Genomic DNA, 26611 nt, shown 5'->3' on the forward strand with positions numbered 1-26611 from the left:
GATTAATCATGTTTGAAATGCCAGTTAAAATGAAAGTTGAATTATTTTGAAATATGAACTCTCCCTCTCGTTTCAGGTCACTTGCCCTTCCTCTCGTGTTCCCGTCTGATTGTCGTGTGAATGATTCCACCTGTTCCCTATTATCCCTGTGTGCATAAGAGTCTGCGTCTCCCCTTGTCCTGTGCCACTGTGTTGTATCAGTTGGTCTCACGTGCATCACTCTCGCCTTTTCCAAGCCTGTTTCTAGCCAAGTTCCAAGATTACCTTGTTGTTGTATCCTCGCCAAGAGAGATTTTTTTGTTCTTTTTAACTTTGATAAAATAGTCGTGCTAAAGTACCAGTTTAAGTTTTTCATAGCATTCTTGTTTTCCCTCCCAGTTGGAGTGATATTTAGATAAAGTTAAATTTTGATAGTCCTTTTGTTTGTTCCTCCTTATAGTGGAGTGATTTTGATAAATGTTATATATATATATATATATATAATGAATGACTTCCATAGCCTGTTTTGTTTCTCTCTGGAGAGACTTGAGAACTTCTGCTCCTCAAATAAAAGCTTTTGTATACATCAACTCCTGCGTCCTCCACTCTTGGGCCTGACAATCTTTATGTTTATGCTTATGTTTATGCATTTAGCAGACGCTTTTATCCAAAGCGACAGTCCTGTCTTTGGAGTTTACAAAATCTATTGTCTTTGAAATATTAATTCTCCATGTCCATGGAAATTGTCTGGCAGCCAGCTAAAAAAACTGTTTTGCTATCAAATATGAAATGCCGGTGACAACGGCATATCCAGCTACATTAAACATGGCTTTGGAAATGAACTGCCACCCATCGCTGCTCTGAGGTTCACCTGTTGAGGCATCAGTAGAAGTCTGGGGCATCTGATCTTGGTCTGCTTGTCTTAAATTGTTAAACTCCTGAGGAAGTATTTCCCTGCTCTGTTTGGTTATCAGCTTGTTACCCTGATTTTCTTTTTGGGCTTCCTCCAATTGGTCCTGAAGATTTTTCTTATCACTCATCAAATGTTTATTTTTTTCTTTTGTTTGGGCCAGCTTTTCAGTGAGAATCTGGATTTTCTTTGCCTCTTCTGTTTTCAGCTTCTGTTCAAGAAGACTCAGTCCAGCGCTGTCCTTCAGGTTCTGCTGTGTGAAAGAATGCTCTCTCTCCTGCATATCCATTTTAATTTTGGTCATCTTGTCTACCAGTTTTGTCAGCTTCTGTTCAAGAACAACCAGTCCATCTAGGTCCTTCAGGTGCTGCTCTCTGACAGAATTATCTGTCTCCTGCATATTCTTTCTCATTTTGGCTATCTTGTTTGAGAGGTCTTGTCGATAACTTTTCCAAATCTCAGGATTGCTCTCTGTTTCCAACTTCTGTTTAAGGTCATTCAGTTCAGCTGTGTCCTTCAGGTTCTGCTCTGTGAAATAATGCGCTCTCTCCTGCATATCCATTTTAATTTTGGCCATCTTGTTTAAGAGGTCTTGTTGATATTTTTTCTTCCAAATCTCAGGATTGCTCTCTGTTTCCAACTTCTGTTCAAGGTCATTCAGTTCAGCTGTGTCCTTCGGGTTCTGCTCTACGTAAGATTGCGCTCTCTCCTTCAAATCCATTTTAATTTCGACCATTTGGGCTACCACTATTTTCAGCTTCTGTTCAAGATCATTCAGTCCGCCTCCGTCCTTCAGCTTCTGCTCTGTGAAAGAATACGATCTCACCTGCATATCCATTTTAATTTTGGCCATCTTGTCTAAGAAGTCTTGTTGATAATTTTTCGTCAAAATCTCAGGATTGCTCTCTGTTTCCATCAGCTGCTCCATCTCCTCTTCTCTGGTGTGCTCTGACTCGACAGAAGCCTCCTCAGTAAACTGATTGCTGTCTCCTGACATGTCGTCATTGCTCTCTGTTTCCATCAGCTGCTCCATCTCCTCTTCTCTGGTGTGCTCTGACTCGACAGAAGCCTCCTCAGTAAACTGATTGCTGTCTCCTGACATGTCTTCTTCCAAGCTTTCAGGTCCTAAAAGAAATTGTTAAGTCGATGAACAAGCCTGTATTTATAAACTTCAACTGTGACGTCACGCCTTTGTTTTCAGGGAATCTTTGTGACGTCACTGTTTTCGCACGTCACAGAATGTTCTGGAACTTTTTTTTTTTTTTTTTTAAATGTTCTTTGATCAGGGTCAACGAACGTTAAGTGACGTATTTCCGTTACAGAAAGGAAATGGCTTTACGCAACCAGTCCCGATATGAAAAGATCATTCGAAGTTGGAAGCTGGACAGCGAAACGTCTCCTTCGGCAGAACGTTAACTTCCTACACTGTAAGTAAACTCTTAAAACTGTTAATATGTGCTTGTTTATGTAGATGGAAAGCGGGTGAATCTGTCTCTATGATCTAACTTTTAACTTTGTAATATATCACAGCGATATAGCATATAGCTCATAGCATAGCGAGCCTGGTTAGCTAGCTCACATAGCATGTTACCGGTAGGTAATGTAGATTTGAGTTAACCCTGGTAGTTTTGGTCACTATATCATGATACAATATTTTTTTTTATAATATTTCTTCTCCAGTTTGTACTTATATTTTATTCAAGTCTGACTCTGACAAGTTCAGGGTTGCCAACTTTTCCAAAAACCTTGGAGTGAGATTTCAGCGGGTCTCAGAAGTTGTTCCACAGTACTGATATATATATATATATATATATGTATATCTGTGTAGATATGATGTAGATACATGTATACATTTTATGAATATGCAATAGTGCAGAGTGTGGGGCCTTCCTCTAGAAAATTTTGCATTTCTTAAATGCAATTTCTTCCATTCTAGTCAATTTTAGGGGGACTAGTTAGACATGGCAAATCCTAAATCCACGTCTCATTCATAGCCTACATCCTCAGCTGCCCTTCAAAAGACAATGTTGTTTAACAGAGAGAAACTAGTCTATGCTGGTTCAACAAATTTCAAGGCAAAGGTGAGATGGTATATGTAGATTTTTAAACATCATAAAGTAACCATTCATCAGGGTTGCTGATCCATTTTTTTGTTTGCCTTTTCTTGGTCTCTTTTTTTTGCCTTTAATGTCCATATCCAAAGTGTCTCTCTTCAATTTCCAACTCATACAGTACAGTCCCCTCCAAAAGGCTACCAGACACACACACACACACACACACACACACACACGGACGGACGGACAGAAAAAAACCCCAGAAGATATCAGTGTGTGCATATCTAATCATCACATCGTAAAGAACTAGGTCGTTCAGTTTTATGCACATAATGGAAGTGAGGGTACCATCAAGTGAAAGCCTATTTCTTGTGTTATCTTACTGATTTCGCGGCTTCTCAGTGAAGTAGCAAATTCTGTCCTTCCCCTCACACTGAACTGGCCGCGCTCACTTGAATCGAATAACACTACATTGCTGTAGTGAGACAGCGCTGCGTTACCAATCAGATTTCACCTTGGCAGACTGATGTAATGACAAGCCGTTTCCAGCGAATCAACGATCAGAGAGGGATTAGACATTCTGCTGTGGTCCAATCATGAGTTTAAGCATTCGGAAATTATAGAACGAGAGTGAAAAAAATCAACACAGAAAGAAAAAATGATCTAGCATGAGATTTCTTTGTTAAGTGTGAGAGCGTGACACTAAGTCTGAAAGAGTGAGTGTCACGTCAGATGCGTGAGAGTTGGCAACCCTGCAAGTTGGATGATTCTGATTCTAATTCTTCATTAAATTTGCCTTTTGTTACAGTTGTTAAAGTATTTTTTAATTTGAACTGTATTTTTATCATTGGAAACAAAAGAGTGTTCTCTTTTCCACACCTCACTGGATACACTTTATTTCTTGTTTCTGACCAATTTCTTTTAGATGAATAGAAAAACTGTGCCAGTCTCCAGCTCCACCATAAGACGGAGAACCCTTGCAGATGTAGAGAAGCCACTTGAACAGATTAGGGATGACTCCACAAAATTGACTGACTTTCAGATAACACATGAGCGAGTCAACAGGCCAGTCAAAAACGCAGAGGAGCCTGGATCTGACTGGGGAACATATGATGTGCGCATACTGAAATCATGTGGTAAGCTATTTATCATTATTTAAGAAGACATTTACTTAAAGCTGCAGTCTGCAACTCTTTTTCAAGCATAATGCCTGGAACTGTCCGGGGATTCTGAAAGTACTACATTAAATACCCCAATACAAAAAAAAAAAGAGTTCTCTAGGTCCCCTGTATGTCCCGCTAGGTCCCTCCAAAGCCAGCAGGTTTGTTTACAAAATTGCAGACCGGACCGGTAAAAGGTAACCAATCAGGTTACGAGCTGGGCTCTGCTGCCTGTCAATCACCGATTGTGCACGCGCGATACAAGGTAGGCTCGTCCCCACGCTTATTTATCTGGACTATTGAACTTCATTACGGGCTAGTCTACTTACTGTGTCTTCCATGATCGCAAATGACAGGTGAGTTGATGAATGAGGAGTCGTGTAGGCGCATCTGGCGTGCACGTAGACGTGCACGAGTTCTCATGTGTTTTGATGTGGCGGGACAGGAAGTTGAATAACTTTTTATTTTTCGGTTAAAAAATAAGCATTTCTTGCATTTTGCGACTACGGAGGTCACCGTTTTCAACTTCAAGCGTTCTGATAGATCATGTTAACTCTTAAAATGCCAAAAAGTAGGACTTTACGTATGACAACAACAAATCCTGCAGACTGCAGCTTTAAGTAGCAAACTATATTTTTCATGTTATGACTTCATTGTCTGAAATGTTTTTCCCCTGGTTTTAGATCAGTACCTCGAGGTAGTGGAGCGTGTGTCGAGCATGGTTTGAGGCTTGTATCGTTTCCGTAAAAATCACGTGACTGATGACAAACGAGGCCTCGGATTCAGTGTACACGTCACTGATTCATTTTGAGCGTCACTACCGCATAAAAAGGGTTTGAACCTCGCGGCACTTCAAGGGTTTTGAGTTGCTGTTTGGTATTGGTGAAAGGTAGAGTGTTGGTTGTATCAGAGTTAGTGGTTAAAGGGATAGTTCGCCTCTTTTGACATGAAGCTGTATGACATCCCATGTTAGCAATATCATTTATGAACATTGACTTACCCCCCGCTGCGTCCTGTGAGCCCAGTTCCAGCCTCGTTTTGGCGTCCACGAAGGTAGTCCGGCTAGTATAATTTTCAATAACTTTACACACAGTAGCTCTGCTTTAAATATCACATTTTTTTCATTTTTATTTTATTTTGAAAACAGGAAGTTGGAACACGCTGCAGTCGTCCTCTCCGTGTGTTTACTGTAAAGTCTGCAATACGGGTGAACTTGAAATGTTGGAGTGGCTTGTTGCGAATGTCTGTCGAATATCCAACTTAAAACTAACTTCATACAAGTTACAACAGAGTAGTTTAGCCTCTTAACGGGCTGTAATTACTATCAAACCTGAAAGAAGCTGGCGGAGTAAATTCACATGATCCAGTCAGTAAGACTTTTTATCATTTCTAACATAATATTTGTGTTACAATTAGGTCATTTGATTATACATTTACTCTATAACCCATTTTACATAATTTTTAATGGAATCCATTTTCCACTATAACTTTATAATATAATGTGATGTTTCAATGGGATCAAATATAACAGAGTAATAAATTTTGTGTTATGGGGCGGTCGGTGGCGTAGTGGGTTAAGCGGCCGCCCCATGTACTGAGGCCACAGTCCTCGCTGTAGCTGGCCCCGGTTCGACTCCCGCCCCCCCTCTGCCCCTGCTTCCTGTCTCTCTCAAACTGTCTTAACCATAAAGGCATAAAAAGCCCCAAAAAATACTTAAAAAAATAAATAAATATTGTATTATCTCTGCAGGTTTGAACATTTTCTCATTGCATTCAGCTTTTACAACCTATTAAAGGGATACAAGGTAGTTTAGCGGCAGTATAGCGATCTCTATTGGTCAAACTGAAATTCTACACTGTCGTAAAAATCCCCACCTGTACACACCCACTAACTAAACATCGTGGCGAATGCTGCCGTTGTGTTATTTAGTCAGTGCAGTTAGGTCATCTAATTCACAAGTGTAGACTGCCCACGTAAGATACTATAATCAGAGATTTTCTGTAGAGAGAACTCAAGATAATATGCTATAATCCTGTTGCTGGAGGAAGTGGCCGGGGACAGCTCGTCTGGGTTTCTCTGCTCAGGCTGCTGCCCCCGCGACCCGATCCCCGGACAAGCGGCAGATAATGGATGGATGTATGGATGGACTGTTGCTGATCTTGAATGGGATTCTTCCCTCATCATGGTGTATTCGTGGAGTGATTCCTTTGTATTAGCAGACACTTACAAAAGTTACATCTTAGACAGATGCGCGCAGGCACTACCAACACACGCCGCAATAAACGCAGAGTAGACAACAATTCTTGTTCGGATCAAAACGCTATTCTTATTCTAATCAGGTCAGTCCGTATATTTCTGAAGCTAGGCTACGTCTCGAACTCAGGAGGAATTAGAGCACCGTCATCACCTGTCTCTTTGTGATCTAAAACGCAGATCACTATGGTAGATGAACAAGATCACGCTTGGAGAAATTTCACGAAGATGGGAAGTGCCAACATCGAACGTTTCATTTTCAGTCTGTGAAAGGCAGAATATGAAACGCTTGGTGTTGGCTCTTCAACGCAAGCGAACACATAGCCTACAACTACAGTTAGCATACAGTACCTAGCTAAGTGCCGTAAACACAAACGACTCTTCTCGCGCATCACGACACTTCAGAAGCGGGTCGCTCCTGCCGAAGTTACATATGGGATTTTCAGCATACAGACCCCTGTTGGGAGCGAGACAGGCTTCATTCGCTTACCATTGACTTGTTTAACCTTTGGTAAACTCCTGAAGGCTATAATTTTAGGTGAAAATGCTACCTAGTGCTCCTTTAACTACCCATCATTTCATTACTTATTGTCAAGAGAGCAGGAAGCAGGATAGTAATTTATTGTAATATAGGCAATAACGTGAAAGGAAACGTGGTAGATAAGGTAAAAAAAAAACATTAGATAAATGGTCTGAGCTCCTTTATTCTCCAAAACAGCCTGACTATGGAGGTTTTTCTGTGCCATCAGTTTGAATATGAATTTCTAATATTGAATTTTTACAGCATCAAAATCAGACTTTGAATTTGAAAAACCAACAGTGTAAAAAAAAAAAAAAAAAAAAAAAAAATCAGTATAAAAAAAATTCAACATCTAAAAAAAAAATTCAACATCTAAAAATTCAGTGGAAAAACAATTAACTTAAAAATATTCAATAGAAAAAAATTCAACTTAAAAAATTCAGTGGAAATTTTTTTTTCTAAAAACAAAAATCAGTATAAAAAAATTTAAAGGGGAACTCCGGGGCATTTGAAGCGCGTTTCCATTGCTAGAGGTTGTCAAATACTGATAGTAGGACACAGAGAGGTGCAAATCTGCGCTCCCTGTGTGGAGATTGCTCTTTTCGCACAGCATGTCATGCGAGGCTAATACGTGGTGGCTAAGGGGCAAGAGCTAACCCTTCCACGTAAAACAACAACTTGCACACTGCAGAAACGTCACACCACTTTATAAACCATCCGACAATAAAGTCACAAGCCTTACCATCAAAACCATATGCATGGTTCTCACATTACTGGCATGGGGACGTTACAAAACAACTTTATAAACAGCATGTCACTCACCGGCTGTTTGTACGCTCGCGCATGTGAAAGCCCAAAAGAGTCGATGGACGATAATCACATATACAAAACAATTATCTTCTCTAGAAAAACTGCGTTCAAGTATTTAAAACATTACAACAATACATTCCACTGTAACTTAAAAACATAAACGAAAATAAAAGCATAGAAATAATATTCCGTACACTTAAAATATCTGAAAGTGTTTTTAATTTTATTTTTAGCTGTGTCTTTTCACACATAGAGAGGCGAGATAGAGGGGCAGTGAAGAAAAACAGGTTTTCCTCTAAACGTCGTGCAGTTTCCTGTTAAACCGGAAGGTGACTTATAAGTCAGACTGCAGGGCGCTGGCTGAGCTAAAGGAAACAGAGCAAAAGGTGTTGCTCAGCTGCTGCTGCCCATAAACTGGCACTTATCTGTAAATGCATCACGGTAACATGTGTGTATGTGGTGGCTTAAATCATTACACCACAGACAAGCTTAGTCTTTATCTTCATTATTCATAACATTCAGCAGTCATTACAATGACTGTGGTCTGTTATGTTTGCTTTTATCAACATTTTAAGTGATTACAGCAACTATGATGGAACATTTCAGAATCACAAATGTAAACACATAAAGGTGAACACACTCGCAGCCTTCGACACACTCATACAACGCCTGAAACCCCCAAATTTCCTGTCCATCCACCCCCACAAACACTGAAACCTCAGCCAGCGACCCAGAGGCACCAGAGTGTTTCTGCCAGACACACCTCAGGTTTAACTCTGATCTTTATTCATTCCTGTAACTAATTAAAGCCAAAAACAGAAAAAATAAAACAAAGATGGTGGCAAACAAGTACAAACAGATTAAAAGAAAACTATGAGACATTATATATTGCAAAATTTTACTTGACTTTGGGGTAATTTTCCCATCGATTAAGGTGATCTGTGATGTCACAGCTAGCTATTGAATCACTTCCATGATGACATCGTCACATGCTTGTCCCGCCTGACTCGTCTGCCACTCTGCAGACACAAAAAAATATACAAAAAAAATACATTACATTAGTAATTGGCAGAGATGGGACCAAGTCACACATGTGCAAGTCTCAAGTAAGTCCCAAGTATTTTTTTTCTTGGTCAAGTCAAGTCACCTTATTATTGCAATTTTACCTGCAGAATCTGATCTTAATAAAGTTATAAGTAAAGATATAAATAACTGTCAGTAAACATCATTGGCCAATGTGTCCAACCTGTCCACCCCGTATCATATCAAGCTAACGTTAGCTAACAACCGACTAGGCTAACAGGATAATATTAGCTAATTTGACAAGCACTTACTGGTCAGAATGGATCTTCAAATGACGAACAAAGTTGGAAGTTATGCTAGATGCTTAACACTCAAGTCATTCAAGTCATCGTGTCTCGAGTCAAGTCAAGTGCCGAGTCTTTAACTTCCAAGTCCGAGTCGAGTCTCAAGTCTTTTATTTTTTGTCAAGTCAAGTCACAAGTCATCAAAACAGAGACTGGAGTCGACTCGAGTCCAAGTCACAGTGACTTGAGTCCCCATCTCTGGTAATTGGTTTGTAAACGTGTGCTGATAGTTATTAATGGATAAAAATAAAGAGCAAGAGGAGTCAACATGACGTGTAAAGCACCGAAAAACATGCAAAAAAAAAAAACCAACCGGAGAAACCAATTAAAGTTAAAGTGCAGAAAATAGAATCAATATAATGAAATTACGAAGGAACAGAAGAAACAGTAATCTAATTTAAATAGCCTGGTTCTATTTGACACCCACAGCAGAAACCGTCCTGCTGTTTAACAGCTGTTTAATACCAGCGGTCAAATCGCCCCCTTGGTTTTTCCATCACTGAGTTTCATTTTGACAGAAGCTGTTATCAGTGTCTACATTAGCAACACAGGACTCACTGTTTTTAGGGGAGGCCCACTTGAGTCTGATAACATTTCTCTGGGACTATCACTCAGTTCATGAGGCCTTTTAGTGATCCAGTGATGGAAACTTTATTCTAAACATTGACAAAAAGGAGATTATAAAGAGGCTGATTGTATTCTACCAACATCACCTTTCTCCTTCCTCTTCCTATCTTTGTAAATGAGGCCAAGTAAGATGGTGGACAGCAAGTACGGAGCTCCAACAACCAGGTGACGGACAAGTGTTGAGACGGAGTGTCGCGTAGCTGAAGGATCCTGACCTGCAGGTGGCGCTGTGAGAAGACAGAGAATTCCAGTGATTAAAGACTCAGGCTGTGTTCGAAACCGCATACTTCTCCTACTTCTCCTACTACTCATACTGACTTTTTTCCCGGATGCATACTATATTCGCCGAAATGTTGGGTATGCATCATGAGGTTACTACTCATACTCAAACTACCCAAGATGCAACGTAACCGCAGTTTCAAGCTAGCTACAACGAGGGTAGGTTCACTTCCTGTTTTCAAAACAAAAGCACCAATTGTATCGTAATGGCTTTCCCTATGATAAAAGGCAACGAGTATTTTATTTTGTGAAAATAACCGGAAGCTCACTGCGGCTAGCTTTAGTAGCGTTGAATTCGTGGGAACAAAATTGTAAACAGCGGGTATTTTCCTCAGGCTTTCAACACGTTGGGGATCTAAACGACTACTTTCTCGCCTGAAAATGTTTCAAATGTTGCTAAAGTTTACAGAGTTTAGAGCTTAAGCGAAATCAGCTTCAGGCCGGCTGATTTCGGCTCGGGCAGGAGCGAAATGCATTGTGGGTAAACGCTCTGCATACTGTCTGATCGATTAGTATGTAGTATGCAAGTATGTAGTATAGTATGTAGTGTAGTATCCAAGTATGTAGTATGCGGTTTCGAACACAGCCGCTGTGAAAATGCAGGAAAACCAAACATAATGCATCAGAATGAGAGGTTTATCAATGTCACTAAATATTCAACTTTTTCGGTTCTTACAAACATCATGTACTACATGATAAAGAAATCTCTGTAAAATCAAACAATGCTTAACCTTTCTTTTTTAAATTGGAGCAGTAATATTTCCAAAACGGGATATTTAAAATATTTGGGAATTGTTTTTGTTCTTTGGCTCCGCCTACATTTGTGCGACATACCGCCATTTTAACAGAATCTGAACACCAAATATGTTTCTACACCCTGTACGAAGCATTTAAAACATCCCTTTACCTTTGACAGTCAGCCAGCTCTCTTGTGAGTCTCCGAATCCGAAGACGCTACACTTGTAGGATCCTTGATCAGATCTGGAAATGTTGCGGATGGTCATGCTTCCCGTGGAGCTGTTCTTGACGAGGAGGCCATCTTTGTAGAAATAAGATGCAAGATTGCAGGCGGACGCTCCAGGTTTGCATCTGCACCTCAGAGTCACGTTGACTCCCTCTGTCGCAGGGTGAACCGGACTCTCCAGGATCACAGAACCAGCTGAACGACAGGTAGAAAAACACATAGGATGTCCACATCACATTTAATGAGACTGTTTCTGATGGTTCATTCACTTCTCCGATTTCCCCTTGTGGATGTCTGCCTCAGTTGTTTTATTCCTCCTTGAGGTTTGTCTCCGGTTAGGACAACTACTTCTTCAACTAAATTACCACCACTAGCAATACAGCCCATACCACCACCCTCTGGCAACCCTACGCAGTTGCCCTAACATCCCACATCATTAAAGTTCAGGAGAGACCATGGCTGTGTTCGAAACCGCATACTACATACTTGCAAACTGCATACTTTCATTCTGCATACTCATCGATCAGACAGTATGCAGAGTGTTTACCCACAATGCATTTTGCTCCTGCCCGAGCCGAAATCAGCCGGCCTGAAGCTGATTTCTCTTAAGCTCTAAACTCTGTAAACTTTAGCAACATTTGAAACATTTTCAGGTGAGAAAGTAGTTGTTTAGATCCCCAACGTGTTGGGAACCTGACAAAATACCGGCTATTTACAATTTTGTTCCCACGAATTCGGCGCTACTAAAGCTAGCCGTAGTGACCAACGCACTTCCGGTTATTTTCACAAAATAAAATACCCGTTGCCTTTTATCATAGGGAAAGCCATTACGATACAATTGGTGCTTTTGTTTTGAAAACAGGAAGTGAACCTACCCTCGTTGTAGCTAGTTTGAAGCTGCCGTTTTGACAGGAAATGACGATCGGCTGATTTCGGCTCGGGTAGGAGTGAAATGCATTGTGGGTAAACGCTCTGTCTGAGTCGATGTTTTTAGTTCCTGTTTAGTTCTTAGTTTTGCCATGCTTTAGTTTTCTGTCATGTCTTTAGTTTTCAAGCTCCTGTTTAGTTTTGCCATGTTTTAGTTTTCTGTCATGCCTTAGTTTTCTAGTCCAGGTCCGGAATTTAGTTTAGCCATATTTTCCTCATAGTTTGTTGCTTTGCCATCACCTTCATTCACTTCACTTCCTCACAGTTTTTGCCAGATCCTACCTGTCAATGTCCTTCATGCAAGTTCTTTGCTTTTTACATCTCTGAGTCCGCATCCGTGTCCTACCACCCCACCCAAACCTGACAAATATCTTCCATAAGTCTGTTGTTGAGAGTGAAATGTGCTTTGCAGCCACCTGTTGGGGCACCAGCATCAGAGCCAATGACTCAAGGAAACTAAACAAACTTATAAAGTTGTAAATCTTCAAATTTGAGATGCTGGAAGTTAAAAATGTACAACATAAATTCTTATTTAATTATATAAACTGTTTAAAATTGAAATGATTTGAATATCCAGTCTGTGCTGTCCATGATGATCAGGCAGCACGTGGCTCTAATTAAGCTACTGATCCTACCGGTCACGGTGATGTTGACGTTGCTGCTGGTTGCTCCAAGTCCAGTTTCACACCAGTATTCTCCGCTGTCTGTGACAGGAAAGGCATCACGGATGGTGCAGGGGTGCTGACACGGGTGCACCTGTAGGATAACTGAGGGTTACAAACAGCCTTGTTTTGACATATTCTGACAGATATAAAGGTCCAGAATCAGCTGTGGAAAGATCAAGTGAACCTCTCTATCCGTCATCCTCTTCATCACTCTCCATCCGGCCACCCCCTCTTCGCCATTCTCGCCGTCACAACTCACAGAAAAGCTGTCATACTTAAAGAACTGAGATCTTGGGGGGGTCACTTTCAAAGAGACTGGAAATTGGGTGGAGAAAATATTCGGCTCTGAATTACTTGTGTCAACATACAATGAATAATAATTAAATTGAAATATCTTGCCTCTGATTTGAAACCGCTGGCTGTAATCTTACCTTTTGCTTGATCAGAAGCCATGAACATCATCACTGAATCAGACAAAATAAAGCAAAAAAGCAAGTCATCTTTAGTGGAAGTAAACAAAGCAGCTGACTGCATCGTAACTCTGTCATATGTTTGTATTTATTTATTTGGGATGGTACGAGTAACGCAAATAACATAAAATAAGTTAAACAAAATGCAATGATTCTTACATTTACTCTGACTTTTCTATTGTTGCAGACATTATGAACCTAAGATTTGTCATATAATGACTCATACTACTTAATTTCATTCATTAACATACATTTATTTACGGATTTCATGCCTGTAGCACATTTTTCAAAAAGCTAGTACAGTGGGAAATTAGTGCTTGTACTGAGGTAATAAAAAAGAACGATGCTAATTCAAACAGGCCAGGGGGTGATTATAATCATGAGTGGTGCAAAGCTGCATCTATGAAAGTGTTTACTCCACAAATTATTAGTGAAAGGGGTATTATTTCTCCATCTACACATTGACATAAGATGTTTAAAGAAATATGAAGGACCACATGGGGAAGGGATCAATATGGGAAACCTTCAACAGCAACAACATGGATTATGTTCACAAACGCTGCTTAAAATTTTACTGACAGCCTTATGTTAACCTTATCCAGAGGCAGCGTATTCACTGGGTTCGGAGGCATCTAGATGGACCATCACACCGAGGAAACATGCATTGTGCTCAGACCAATCACTGTTGGTCCGAGTCCTGACTAGAACCAGGAAATACGACCATATTAGTCCAGTGCTCAGGTCTCTGCACTGGCTTCCTGTCGCTCAGAGAATAGACTTTAAAACAGCTCTGCTTGTGTACAAGTCTCTTCACGGTCAAGCGCCAAAGTACATCTCTGACATGTTAGAGCCATATGAACCAACTCGGGCTCTGAGAACCTCAGGGAGGGGTCTCCTGCTGGTGCCCAGAGTCAGGACTAAACAAGCTGAGGCTGCGTTTCAGTTTTATGCTCCTAAAATCTGGAACAGTCTTCCAGAAGATGTGAGACAGGCCTCAACTCTGACAATGTTTAAATCCAGGCTGAAAACAGTTCTATTTAGCTGTGCATATGACACCTGAAAGTATTTTATCTGCACTCTTCACTTTTTAATTACTTAATGATTATTTTAATGGGTTTTAAATTTCTTTCTTTTAGTTTTATTTTTTTATTCCTTTTTAATGGTTTTATTGCCTTCTTGTGATTTTATGTAGCTGTAAAGCACTTTGAATTGCCCTGTGTATGAATTGTGCTCTATAAATAAAATTGCCTTGCCTTGCCTTGTTCCAGATATTTTTTGCAAGAAATGGACGCCATGTGACAAAGACCAATTAGAAGTTCTGTCAGAACCACTCTCGTCAAAACGAGACGAGAACAGAGATGAATTTCAGAAGCTTATTCTGAATGCATACAATTTATGTTTGGCGGTATGGCTCTGTTCGGAGGAAGTTCCCGACTTTTCCATGAGCTCCATGGAAGCCAAGACAGGGAACAGCAGCATCCTCAGGTGGAGTGCCTTCCATTTGCTGTAAAGGCAACAAACCCCCTAGAACAGAGCAAGCAACAATGAACACAGTATGACATTGTTTGCAATGAGAAGTCGGTGGAGCAGGGGAGGTGGTGGGTGCAAGCAGAGAGCAAAAAAAAGCAGTGACAGCAAACCAAGTTTAAATGAAGCGCCCCAAATGCCAGCATCCAATTACGAGCTGCAGCTGATTACCCATTGAGCACAGCTGGCCATAAGGGTTGGGTCGACGTCAGCCAATAGGCAAAGGGCGCGTTGACTACGTGGTCTGCCAGAACTAACGCGGTGCTCCATTTCTGTCAGAACCACTCGTCAAAACGAGACGAGAACAGAGATGAATTTCAGAAGCTTATTCTGAATGCATACAATTTATGTTTGGCGGTATGGCTCTGTTCGGAGGAAGTTCCCGACTTTTCCATGAGCTCCATGGAAGCCAAGACAGGGAACAGCAGCATCCTCAGGTGGAGTGCCTTCCATTTGCTGTAAAGGCAACAAACCCCCCAAACAGACCATACTGAAACACAGCCAGCCAATTGGATTGTTGGACCAGGGTGTCCTACAACCCCCCAACTGACCATACCGGAACGCAGCCAGCCAATTGATAAGTTGGAACCAGGGTATCCTACCCCCCCCCCAACGATTTATTAGCTACCAACGTGTGACACCATTATGATTAGTAGTATTAATATTACAAAATAATTATTAAACCGCGACTACGCTTGACGTTAAAAAGGTGGAACTGCCGTAGGCTCACATTAACACAGACTGAAATGTGATGCGAGTATTTAATTGGGGCAAGCATTGAACTCAACCACTTAGGTACACCATAAAAATATATTCGGTCTCCACAGCAGCAACAGCGCTTTGCGGCAGGGCAAAGCAGAGCAAGATCCAAGCAAAGCAGCAAGATCCAAGCAAGCAGAACAGGATCCAAGCAGAGCAGAGCAAGATCCAAGCAGAACAGGATCCGATCCAAGAACAGCAAATGAGATCCAAGCAGGCAGAGCAAGATCCAAGCAAGCAGAACAGGATCCAAGCAAGCAGAGCAACATCCGATCCAAGACAGCAAAACGAGATCCAAGCAAAGCAAAGCAACATCCAAGCAAGCAGAGCTTTAAGGCTGAGTTATACTTCTTTTAACTGCCCTGGCGCCTTGCGCGTATGTTAATGGCTCGAGACGTTTATACTTCATTTTGCTTTGTCGGCGGTTGCGTGTGCTGCGTGGCGATTCACCGCCAGGACAGTAGGTGGAGTAGCGGGTTTTTCCAATGACAAGCCTACTATGATGAAAGGAAATTCACCGCCAGGACCTCTTCGAGTGGATTCATGCTTCTTCTTCTTGTAAATAGCCGGTATTTTGTCAGATTTCAACACTTTGGGGGTCTAAACGACTACTTTCTCGCCTGAAAATGTTTCAAATGTTGCTAAAGTTATATATTTACAGAGTTTATAGCTTAAGGGAAATCAGCTTTCCAGGCCGGCTGATTTCGGCTCGGGCAGGAGTGAAGTGCACTGTGTGTAAACGCTCTGCATACTGTTAGATCGAGTATGCCGTTTTCTAGTAGTAGGCGGTTTCGAACACAGCCAGTGGCTTGCGCTTGCGTAAAGTTTAGAAAATTGAGGTGACACACGCAAGGGGGGGCTTGCAACCGTGCAAGGGCTTGCGTTGCGTCTTGCGTTACCGACTATAAACCAGGCTTTAACACACTTCACCTGACCACCTAGGAAGTTAAAGTCACCGTCAGCTTGCTTATTTTGCTATCCACACAATTAAAAGCCATAAAGCCTGACACAAATGACCTCTGTCATTGCTGTTCGTGCCATCAATTCCGGGAGCGGTTTTAATGATTTGACTTCATCCCAAATCTATTTTCGATCTTAATCAGCATCTTTCATGCAAAGTTGAGCCCTACCAGTGGCTCTTGTTTTATTTAAACAGAGGCACAGCTGCACAATTTTTTTTTTTTTTTTTTTTTAAAATATACCAGTAGGCAGCTATTCTAAGTGGAAAAATCACGTGCACAACCTCGTCCACAGAGGGGGAGGGGTTTGGGGGCGATTCGGAGCTTGTTAGAGGTTGGGGGAGGGACCTGAAAGTTGTATCAGTTCGAATTTTCCGACTTTAGACTCGCAATTTTGAAAACCTGCCTACTGCAGCTTTAAGTAAAAATATACTGAAAATCTAGCTGTGGCAAGATGAGACGTAGCATGGCAACTTGGCATCAACAGGGCATCACAATGGCTTGAGTAAGCAGAGAAACAGGATGCCATTTATTTTCAAACTTCCAAGAAGGCCAGCAGCCTCCAAAATGAGAAGGGGCAAGTGCTTCCTAACACGAGCACATCACATGCATAAGTCGTATACAAATAGCCAGAAAGCAACACTCAGTATTTGCAAGCAAGAAACTAAAGGGAAGAAAGAAAAGCCTCCAGTGTTTCCTGCAACATGTTTCTCAGAGGTTCATCCTGCACCAGTACTTACTGGACAGTTTGCTCTTTTATCAGTTCACAGCTGAAATCAGCTTTTACAGGCTGCTTCTCACAGAAGGAAAAATGACAACGCTCCTCCTGAAGGGATTAGCTGTGGCATCAACCGTGGGGACGATGGTTGAAATGTTTTGATGTCATGCAATTAGCATGCCATTGCTGTGCAAGAGCCAATCACAATCAGGCTGGTGTTACACGAAGTGGCCGGACGCTTGTCCACAAAGCATCACAGACATATGCTGTAGAACTGCTACAGATGTCAGATCCTTTAAATCAGAGTGCATCACTGATCTCAAGTGCCATCTTGTGTTTATGCTCAAGCCTTTAAACACAAAACTGTTGGACGCATTGTGCTTGAAATTGTCCCCTAAATGGCCCCAAAGAAACGAGTGAGGATGGCAGGGATTGTTTGGACGGGAAGCACAAAAGCCAGTTGGCCAGTACGTATGATTCTCTTAGTATGCGAGCATCGCAGCTCACACAGCAGTGCTCAGGAGAGCAGTATGTATCCTTATGATATGGTGTTATTTGTAGCTTAGAGGACTGGCTTTATAGAGCATAAGACTAGCTATCTTATTGTCAATTATGGAGCGTTAAATAAAGGATTCCTGTTAGAGGCAATGGCTGTGTATTACTGGACAAGTCTCTTTAAATAGCTCTATATGAGCGTCTGTAGAGACCTCCACTGTTTAAAAATGTATAATTCCCAGAGCTCATTTACCAGTTGAATAAATATTCAAAGGTAGTTCAGTCAGCCAAGTACACTTAGGCTCCATTGTTTAACGATAGCCTAGCTAATCGCCTCTTACTGCTGCTTTTGTTAAGCAAAAAAAAATGCAGCTAAGTAGTGAAGTTTCACTGTAGGTCTCTGGAGGTTGTTATACGACGAAGTGCATGCCTATAGCAAACAGGGTAGCATCCTGACGTTCTTCTCTTCAGGATCAAAACCTTTTCAGGGCCTATCAACGATGAGCCGAATTAATACAAGCAGAACATACATGAGCAATAATAATCACGGATCTACATGATGAGATCAATTCGACCACAGCCACAGTTGGGCTTCATTCACAAAATGCATTTTGTATTCATCCATTCTTCATCCATTGAGCATGGGATTTCAGTTCATGACACCGTGGTCATTTTAGCAGCAGAACAGCTCTGACTTTGCATTCTCCATGCACAGAATTGATTCTCCCTCCACTGAGTTCACAGTGAAACCCTGAAAACTTGTCAGTGAATCTCTGATTTTATTATAAAAGCACTCACTTCACTTTACCTGGCAGCTTTGCATTCAATACAGTGGGAAAAAATAAAAATAAAATAGACTTGTTTGCTGGTGGATAAACGAGCAATGCTGTAGCTAGCAACTGAGAGGAGGAACTAGTCCAAACAATGTTTCCGACATTGACCGAGGAAAGGCAATAGTTGTTAATCCGCTGACTCACATCACCTCCCACTGTATCCACAGGCACAAGCACTCACACCCCGACACGACGGGTGGCGCCGCACCCATCAGACTGTATGCAGATAATAGGCTACCAATCAACAGCGTGTAGCGCCAGAGGCGCGCGCTCCACCTTAGAGCATCACCGCGAGGATCCACGGACCAATAGTCACGCAAAATCATGTGAATCGGTGTAAAATAAGCCGCGTGTCTAACCGCGGCAAGCCCTGCCACGTACAGGAGCCCGCCGCGGCCTACCTTGACTCTGACCGCGGCCTCTGTGACAGCTCGCCCGGTGTCGCGTCTTGGCTCGGCTGGATGTCCTCCACGCGTCCATCTCAGCCGAATCTCCGACTCCGCCGGCAGCGGGGATCCATGCCGGACGACAGGGTAAGCAGCACAATAATAATACTAGCATCGGCGCGTATGCTAATCGGAGCTAGTCTTGTAAGCAGAAGCAAAAACTTTTTGCCCCTAGCGGGGAGCTGCTGTGGAAGGCTGCAAGCAGAGAGCAAAAAAAAGCAGTGACAGCAAACCAAGTTTAAATGAAGCGCCCCAAATGCCAGCATCCAATTACGAGCTGCAGCTGATTACCCATTGAGCACAGCTGGCCATAAGGGTTGGGTCGACGTCAGCCAATAGGCAAAGGGCGCGTTGACTACGTGGTCTGCCAGAACTAACTCGGTGCTCCATTTCAGGTGAATTCACTTCGTATCCTCACATCTTTTAAGTGTTGTGAGAAGGAAATGCAACATTACAAACTGGTAAAAACTTTTTTGAGTGTGTTTCAGTTGAAAAGACAAAATATGAAACATCTTGGGATCATGCTGTTTGCAATCAAAAGAAGTTTAAGTAAATGTACGAATCACAATATATTTTATAATTAACATTTTCCATACTGTCACAACTTCTTCTCAATTGGAGCTACATGTTGAAATAAGTGTTATACCCATCATCTATCTAAAAGTAAAAGCCTGATTAGAACTGTACAAAAGCAAATATTCACATGTAGAACATATAGATTGTATAAATCGGTCAAAAATCATTCAAAACTGAAATAAAACTTGAAAGTACAGCTCTTACTTACAGAAAAGAAGACAGAGAGCTGCCACCTTCATGCTGACCTGCTGCAAAGTGAGAGGAAGGAAAGAAGAGAAGAAAAAGAGGAAGGAAAGAAGAGAAGAAAAAGAGGTGGTGACACTGTTTAGAAAAATACTGTCAGATGAAAGCTTAAAATGTGTCTAATTAAAAAAACTAATATGGAACTTTATAAATGTCCCTATACAAAATTAGGTTAGATTTGGACTCAAAAGCCAGTGTTTATTAAATTTTTTTTTTTTTTTTAGCAGTCCATTTATTTAAAAAGGACTCCAAAAACATCAGGAAACATTTATAAAAAGTGACAAATGTTTAAATTTAATTTTACATGCAACTATTTTTAATTTAAACCGTTTATTTTTTCTAGATTTGACACATGCTAATAAGGCTATATGCTACTATCTCGCGACATCTTGTGGCTATAGGTCGGCACTGCAGGCGGGAACAAGCACCTCTCGCGATACTTGAGATTTTCCACTATGGTATCCAGTCCAAACAAACAGCGGGTGAATAAGTTGATCGCAAGCCCAGAAACTGGCCTTATATTCAGGTAAGAAATGCGCATAAACCTTCTAAAATGCTACTTTTATATTGTATACCTTATACACATTATATGAGGTGGTTGTGTCGAGTTAAATATGTTTTTTGAAGGCATGCCAACGACCTCACGTTAAGTATTAACCCAATGAGCTTTCAACTGTTATGACAGCATGTGAAAAGGAAGCTTTTGATTCAGGCTGAAATGGTATCTAAACGTGTCATATTACGGCTGTTATTCTGCTTCTACACCTTCTTGGCTTTGCGGTAGTTTCCTTCCATGTTCGTTGATTTATTTTGAGTCAGGTGTTAGATGATTCATGCAGTATTTTCATCTGGTGGATCCTTGACCTCCGGCAGAAAGTTGAAATAACCTCACTGTTGTGAAAGAGGTCAAATATTCATTCATTCCTTTTTCTTTTTTTTTTTGTCTAAATGATGTAAACACCAGTACTTTGTGTGTGCTTATTAAGGAAACACAGCTCGTGGGAGCCTGATTCAGAGAATGAGCATGAAGAAAGGAAGATGATGGGCTCAGAAGACTGCTGACCAGATGTGGGGTGGAGGATGAAGATGAGGAGGATGAAGCTGAGGGTGAACCGCGGTCAGCTGCTGTCTCTGTCCAGAGAACCAACATCTGGAAGCTTCCAGAAGGAGGGAACGCTGCAGGTCGGGCGGAAGGAGACGGGTATAATTCTTTTTTATTCTGGGTTCACAGTTGTAACAAATCAATTTATGTTCTCCTTTATTCTATCCTTTTTTATCGCATCTTTTTTGTTGTCTTTTTCTCTTTGCGTACTTCGGTTTGCCTAAGTTGTGCTTCCTCATCCCTTCTTCCCTCTGCCTGTGTCGGGATAAAATGCATCTAATGGAGAGAGGATTGAAAGATGTACTGTTTGGGAAATGGGAAAATGGAATTGTTTCTGTGTTTTTTCTTTATTCTTCTTGGGTTTACTTTGTCCTCTCTTTGGTCCTCTCCATCTCTTTCCATCCCATGACTCACTACGTCTTTACTTCCTGGAATATTTGTGTAGTCAACATTAGAAAAAACATACTGTGCAAATATTAGTACAATAAACAAAGCAAAAACAGCGTTTGCACAATTCCAACTTGTCCAGTTTCCTCAAATGTTTTCAGGACACGCTGCACACCATGCTGAGATATGCCAAGTTTTCAGCTAACAGCTCTTTGGGAATCACCTTGTTGCTGCAGAAATCCTGTTTTCTGTCTGTCACACTGTGTTATCTTTGCTGTTTTTCACACATGCAGCTAAAGAAATGGGAACAAATCTTAATTCCAGTCTAAAACCCACAAAGAGCTTCTAGATTATTCATTTCTGGTGGCATAAAACAGTGTAATCATTTAATTTATATTAATTGTTCCATAATTTGTCATTAGATTATATCTTATATTCCTTTTTAAGCTTTAAATTTAGTCTTATTTACTTTTTCTTGATGTTGAATAACATATAATTCTTATTATTGTTTGTTTTTTTCGTACTTTTCTACTTTTAGATGTGATAACATTCATTTTTTTGGGATTAGGATTTTTTAAAAACTGAATTTCATATATTAATTTGTCTCTTTTGGTAACTGAAAGCAGTTTTAATGTAAATGTACAAACAAGTTGAAACTATGAAGCTGTTTTTCACACATGCAGCTAAAGAAATGGGAACAAATGATGTGTCTCTGTGATAGGCTGCTGGGAACAAAGTGCCTAAAGATCCAGTTTAAAACGGCTTCTTTGCTAAGTTGTCTGTTCTGTGTGGACACAACACTGGTTCATCTCTTGAGTTAGGAGCCTTTTTCCAGCCTGAATGGTTCATAGGTCAGAGTTAAGTGGTTTAACAAAGAAAAAACACATTCCTCTGAAGATGCTCAGCTACAAGGACTGGACTGAAGATGAGGGAAAAAGCAGAAAATGTCCAAAGAAAAACTTTAAAGGAGAACTATTGACCAAAATTACAAAGAAATTAGAGCTGGATCAAGACTTTTAAGTACATTTAAACAAAACTATAATACCATAAATGTAGCTTAATTCAATATTCTAAAAGTGCCGGTACCGTCTCACTCATTACACTCGTCCTGCTGCCATCTATCGCCACCTAGTGGTCGCTAACACACACAACATGGACCTCTCAGTCCATAAATGAGGGGTTGGCTCAATTCCTTCACAGGGAAACCAAACAAGTGACTTTAAACACATCTCGCAACCTGTAAAACACAGCTCCCACAGCCTAAAGGGTATATTGACAGCTGTGAGAACGGAGGTCAGACATCTTTGCTGTTTTTCACAGATGCAACTAAAGAAATGGGAAGAAATGGGTTCTTTGCTAAGTTGTCTGTTCTGTGTGGACACCACACACGCGGTGAAAGACAGTAATAAAGCAGCTAATGTCCAAAGCCACTACGGCCTTAAAAGGTTGTTAAATTTCTCCAGTGAAAGCAGAAAGCCTTTCAGGTGTTCACGAACAAACCCTCTGTGTTTCAGCTCTCTCAGAGAGATTTTGTCGGCTGAGAGGAAACCTGCTGTTCATCCTGAAGAAACAGGTGGGCCACAGAGAAAAGACACCAGGGAAACAGAGGAAATTGTTATTTGTTTTGGACTCAAAGTGAATAAAATGTCAACACAGGCAGGAGAGCTGGAGGAAGTGTTGCTGCTGGAGAGATGTAGCGCCACGAAGCTTCCAGGTGACGGCAGACGACTGGCTGTCGGTACGTCACACGTACGTTTTTATGTAAAACGTTTAAAGTGCGAGCAAATGCAATGAACCGTGTTGGGTGTGTGCGAGTTTAGGCTTTGAGAGCGGCGACCCTGCGGTGTTCATGCAGTCCAGCAGCTCTGCGGAGTGCGCGTCCTGGGTGGTCGCTCTGAAAAACGCCAGCGCAGAGTCGCTAGGGAGACGCATCGCACACCTGCGCACGCTCATCAGCAGCCACGCACACGCTGCTGCGGAGCGCACGGCACGGGATGACAGCCTGGAAAATGATGCAGGAGCAGGTGAGTTATGTGCAGAGTTTATTTAGTAGAACAGAAACAACCACCAGCCTCACTTTGAAAGGATTTACTTAAAGGGATAGTTCGCCTCTTTTGACATGAAGCTGTATGACATCCCATATTAGCAACATCATTTATGAACAATTTCTGACCCCCTGCTGTGTCCTGTGAGCCGAGTTTCAGCTTCGTTTTGGTGTTGATGAAGGTAGTCCGGCTAGTTGGCTGGGGTTTAAAAAATAAAGCGTTTTGCTTCTCAAAACAATATGCGTTCAAAAGAGTAATACATTTGCATCACAAAATCGTTCACCAGGAAAAAGTCAGACCTCACAATTGCTTGGCCCTATTTTCTCTCCCTTCGTATCACTGCGTTCAGCCACCTAGCGATAGCCGCACCTGTTACGGTGTTTGATGCTCGGTCTGCACGGTCTGCACAGCAGGCAGTGATACGAAGGGAGAGAAAATAGGGCCAAGCGATTGTGAGGTCTGACTTTTTCCTGGAGAACGATTTTGTGATGCAAATGTATTACTCTTTTGAACGCATATTGTTTTGAGAAGCAAGATGCTTTATTTTTGTGGCCCCGGCCAACTAGCCGGACTACCTTCGTCAACACCAAAACGAGGCTGGAACTCTGCTCACAGGACGCAGCAGGGGGTAAGAAAATGTTCATAAATGATATTGCTAGTCGGGAATGAGATCCTTCCCCAAGTGGAGGAGTTCAAGTATCTCGGGGTCTTGTTCACAAGTGATGCCTCCTGGACGCCTCCCTGGTGAGGTGTTCCGGGCCCGTCCCACTGGGAGGAGACCCCGGGGAAGACCCAGGACACGTTGGAGAGACTATGTCTCTTGGCTGGCCTGGGAACGCCTCGGGGTCCCCCCAGAAGAGCTGGAGGAAGTGGCCGGGAACAGGGACGTCTGGGTTTCTCTGCTAAAGCTGCTGCCCCCGCGACCCGACCCCCGGACAAGCGGAAGATGATGGATGGGATGTCATACAGCTTCATGTCAAAAGAGGCGAACTATCCCTTTAAAGCTGATGTTGAATACTCTATAAAACCTACACTTGATGATTGTTGTGATGTTGTTCTGTGGCCACAAGATGGAGTCCAGTCTGCTGCCGTAGTGTCTCCTCTTCATCTAACTGTTGGTGAGTTGTCACACACACACACACACACACACACACACACACACACACTGTAGAAAAATACTTCTTTATTTATTCAGTCCATTAAATTTCTGAGTATCTTTTATTCACGTGGCTTTGCTTCCTCCCACAGAGTGCAGAGGTGTGGTGGCCACGCAGGCCGGAGTCCAGGTTCAAGTTTCTGTGATTGATGCACACAAAGCCAGGAAGCACTGCAGCACTCAGATAGTAAAGGTACACACACACACACACTTTGATATGTAAATACAGTCTGAAACGTGTGCTTCAAAGTCCTCCTGTTTCAACATGGTGTTGTCGTGGGGACCAGTGTCACTGAGACGTCTCTGTTGGTCCTCACTGCACCTCAGTGTATTTTAATCTGAGGCGATGGGAACACTGCTCGGTGTGTCGTTGTAGGGACGGGAAGACGGCGGGTTTCTGACCTCGGTGTGTTTCCGTGGCGACTGCCCTCTGTACCATCACAGCAGGATCAAAGTCGCAGTTTGCCGTGCGGAGGAGTCGGCGACACCAACCACAGTGAGTGTGTTTGGGTGCACGTGGGTGTATGAGAGGATTAGTGTTGAGGGTGTGTACGTGTGTGGGAGCCTGACTTCTCATTTAATCTCTCTCTGACACACACACACACACACATAGAAAGTAACGTTTTAGATAAATAGATATTTACTCGCTCTCCTTTCCTTTCTGCCAAACTCCATCCCGCCAGGCACTTCAGTAATCTCCATATTTCCCATGATGCACAGGGGCGTGTGTTTTTAATCCCTCTGGCAGTGATGAAAAAGCACTGATTGAGGGAGCAGACAGATACTCAGCCGGTGTGTGTTGGTCTTTTTGGCTAAACGCAATCGCAGGAGACGACTAAATCGGGACACTGAGACAAAACATTTTGTCGGGACCTGCTTCCTTCCTGGATTAATGGACACTTCTGCTCTTCAGCATCTTTGTTTAATTCGTCTAAATCGTTGCTTTGTTTTTCTTCTTGTAAATGGATCACAAGCAAAAGGAATCATTATTATTTAGGTTCTCGATTATTTCACTCGGTAAAATATGCAGTAGGCTTTGATAGCTGTGGTGCCTTCAGGTGCAGGTAGGAAACTTCAGGTCCAATGTAACAGCTGTATCTCGGCTTTTTTATCAGACTCAAGAAGCAAACGGACATTTCTGTCTGTCTTTTGCCAGTTTCATGTTGTTTTTATGATTAAATGATGACTAATGTCCGTGCAGCAGTACTTTAGGGGGCTTTCTTTAGGAGTAAATTTCTAAAGCAACCCAATAATCAGGGGTCAGAGGTCACAGCGTCTGATAATGCACATAACATAAACAAAAGAAGGAGAAGAAGAGACTCTCATCAAAGTTTCAGTCAGTCGCTGAAATCTGCAGCCGAAACAGGGAACTCTAGAAAGCCCGAAGTAAAGAGATAAAGAGCAGAGCTGGATGCAGATGGCGATGATGGCGTGCACCGAGTGTCTCCGTCCACCAGGAAACAGCAGCTCCTCGGCTGGACAGGTAGGGGCTTACACATAAATATGATCTGTGTTGATCAGTGCTGTGCCTGAGATAACATCATGAGTGATAAAGTAAGCAGGCATTATTTAACAAACTGGTTCCCAGGCCAGAAGGTACATATATATATATACCCTCCAGTGAGTTCTGGGTCTTCCCCGGGCCTCCTCCTCTTTGGATGTACTCAGAAAAACCTCCAAAAGGAGCTGACTCAGCTCTGTTCTGAGTTCCTGTCGGTGAAAACAGCAAACAGGATCAGTGATGAGGGGGCATCCCCGGCAGAGTCCAACATGCACGGTCAAACACTCTCAGACGACTTAAAGGGATAGTTCGCCTCTTTTGACATGAAGCTGTATCACATCCCATATTAGCAACATCATTTATGAACATTTTCTTACCCCCCGCTTTATTTTTTAAACCCCAGCCAACTAGCCGGACTACTTTCGTCAACACCAAAACGAGGCTGGAATTCGGCTCACAGGACGCAGCAGGGGGTAAGAAGATGTTCAGAAATGATATTGCTAATATGGGATGTCATACAGATTCATGTCAAAAGAGGTGAACTATCCCTTTAATTAGGGCTGGGTATCGCTTCTCATTTCCTGAATCGATTAAATTCTATTTCAGAAAGTTGCGATTCAGTTTGATTTCCAACTCGATTAATTTTCTATTCAGATAATTTGGTTTTAGTACAGATTTGACCCTCCTGTCAGAGAGGTTTTTAACAAAAATGACTGCAAAAAACAGATCAAATAAACTCCACAATGAGATTCCTAACGCAGACGATGCCAAAAATGGCTTCTATTGAAAATAAATCCAAGGATTTGAGGATTTGTATTGTAAAATCAACCCAGCCCTACTACGAATGCATTATCAAGCAACCAGATGGTGCAGAATTT

General features: G+C 41.9%; 2 protein-coding genes and 1 long non-coding RNA gene across 7 annotated transcripts in view; 2 read left to right on the top strand and 1 right to left on the bottom strand.

The window, feature by feature from the left end:
- Nucleotides 1-2214: 2214 nt before the first annotated feature.
- LOC142368842 (uncharacterized) lies at nucleotides 2215-14114 on the top strand. Its single transcript, XR_012767437.1, has 4 exons — nucleotides 2215-2316; nucleotides 3869-4079; nucleotides 9802-10038; nucleotides 12660-14114. It is a non-coding gene; the product is annotated as an uncharacterized LOC142368842 (long non-coding RNA).
- Nucleotides 8569-19550, bottom strand: LOC142368841 (low affinity immunoglobulin gamma Fc region receptor III-A-like). Of its 2 annotated transcripts, XM_075451038.1 has the most exons (7): nucleotides 19508-19550; nucleotides 12948-12980; nucleotides 12701-12831; nucleotides 12487-12607; nucleotides 10868-11119; nucleotides 9768-9908; nucleotides 8569-8706 (listed from the first exon to the last, which is right to left on the bottom strand). In XM_075451038.1, the coding sequence occupies exons 1-7, from the start codon at nucleotides 19536-19538 to the stop codon at nucleotides 8645-8647; spliced, it is 771 nt and encodes a 256-aa protein (XP_075307153.1). In that variant the 5' UTR covers nucleotides 19539-19550; the 3' UTR covers nucleotides 8569-8644. The 2 variants fall into 2 exon arrangements, with proteins under 2 accessions (XP_075307153.1, XP_075307152.1); XM_075451037.1 differs by lacking the exon at nucleotides 19508-19550 and having other exon boundaries at nucleotides 12948-13053.
- Nucleotides 19551-19974: 424 nt separating this feature from the next.
- LOC142369435 (type II inositol 3,4-bisphosphate 4-phosphatase-like) overlaps nucleotides 19975-26611 on the top strand; it is a 55484-nt gene continuing 48847 nt past the window's right edge. For 3 of the 4 annotated variants that reach the window (XM_075451794.1, XM_075451795.1, XM_075451796.1), the window contains exons 1-8: nucleotides 19975-20068; nucleotides 20529-20743; nucleotides 22546-22604; nucleotides 22688-22769; nucleotides 22852-23055; nucleotides 24147-24194; nucleotides 24325-24425; nucleotides 24609-24728. In XM_075451794.1, the coding sequence (XP_075307909.1) occupies nucleotides 20623-20743; nucleotides 22546-22604; nucleotides 22688-22769; nucleotides 22852-23055; nucleotides 24147-24194; nucleotides 24325-24425; nucleotides 24609-24728 (735 nt within the window). In that variant the 5' untranslated portion in view covers nucleotides 19975-20068; nucleotides 20529-20622. Of the gene's footprint in view, nucleotides 20069-20528; nucleotides 20744-22545; nucleotides 22605-22687; nucleotides 22770-22851; nucleotides 23056-24146; nucleotides 24195-24324; nucleotides 24426-24608; nucleotides 24729-24755; nucleotides 25716-26611 lie in introns of those variants that run through there. The other variant, XM_075451797.1, reaches the window with a different exon arrangement.

This window comes from Odontesthes bonariensis, chromosome 19 (genome assembly GCF_027942865.1).
Source record: "Odontesthes bonariensis isolate fOdoBon6 chromosome 19, fOdoBon6.hap1, whole genome shotgun sequence".
NCBI lineage: Eukaryota > Metazoa > Chordata > Actinopteri > Atheriniformes > Atherinopsidae > Odontesthes > Odontesthes bonariensis.

Bases quoted from the DNA above. Each gene is read 5' to 3' on its own strand.
- LOC142368841 (XM_075451037.1), bottom strand. From the start codon at position 13,050: ATGCAGTCAGCTGCTTTGTTTACTTCCACTAAAGATGACTTGCTTTTT. The intron at 12,608-12,700 runs GTTCACTTGATC...GTTATCCTACAG, and splicing joins AGAGGATGACGGATAGAGAG to GTGCACCCGTGTCAGCACCC. The intron at 11,120-12,486 runs GTAGGATCAGTA...CCTGTCGTTCAG, and splicing joins CGTCAACATCACCGTGACCG to CTGGTTCTGTGATCCTGGAG.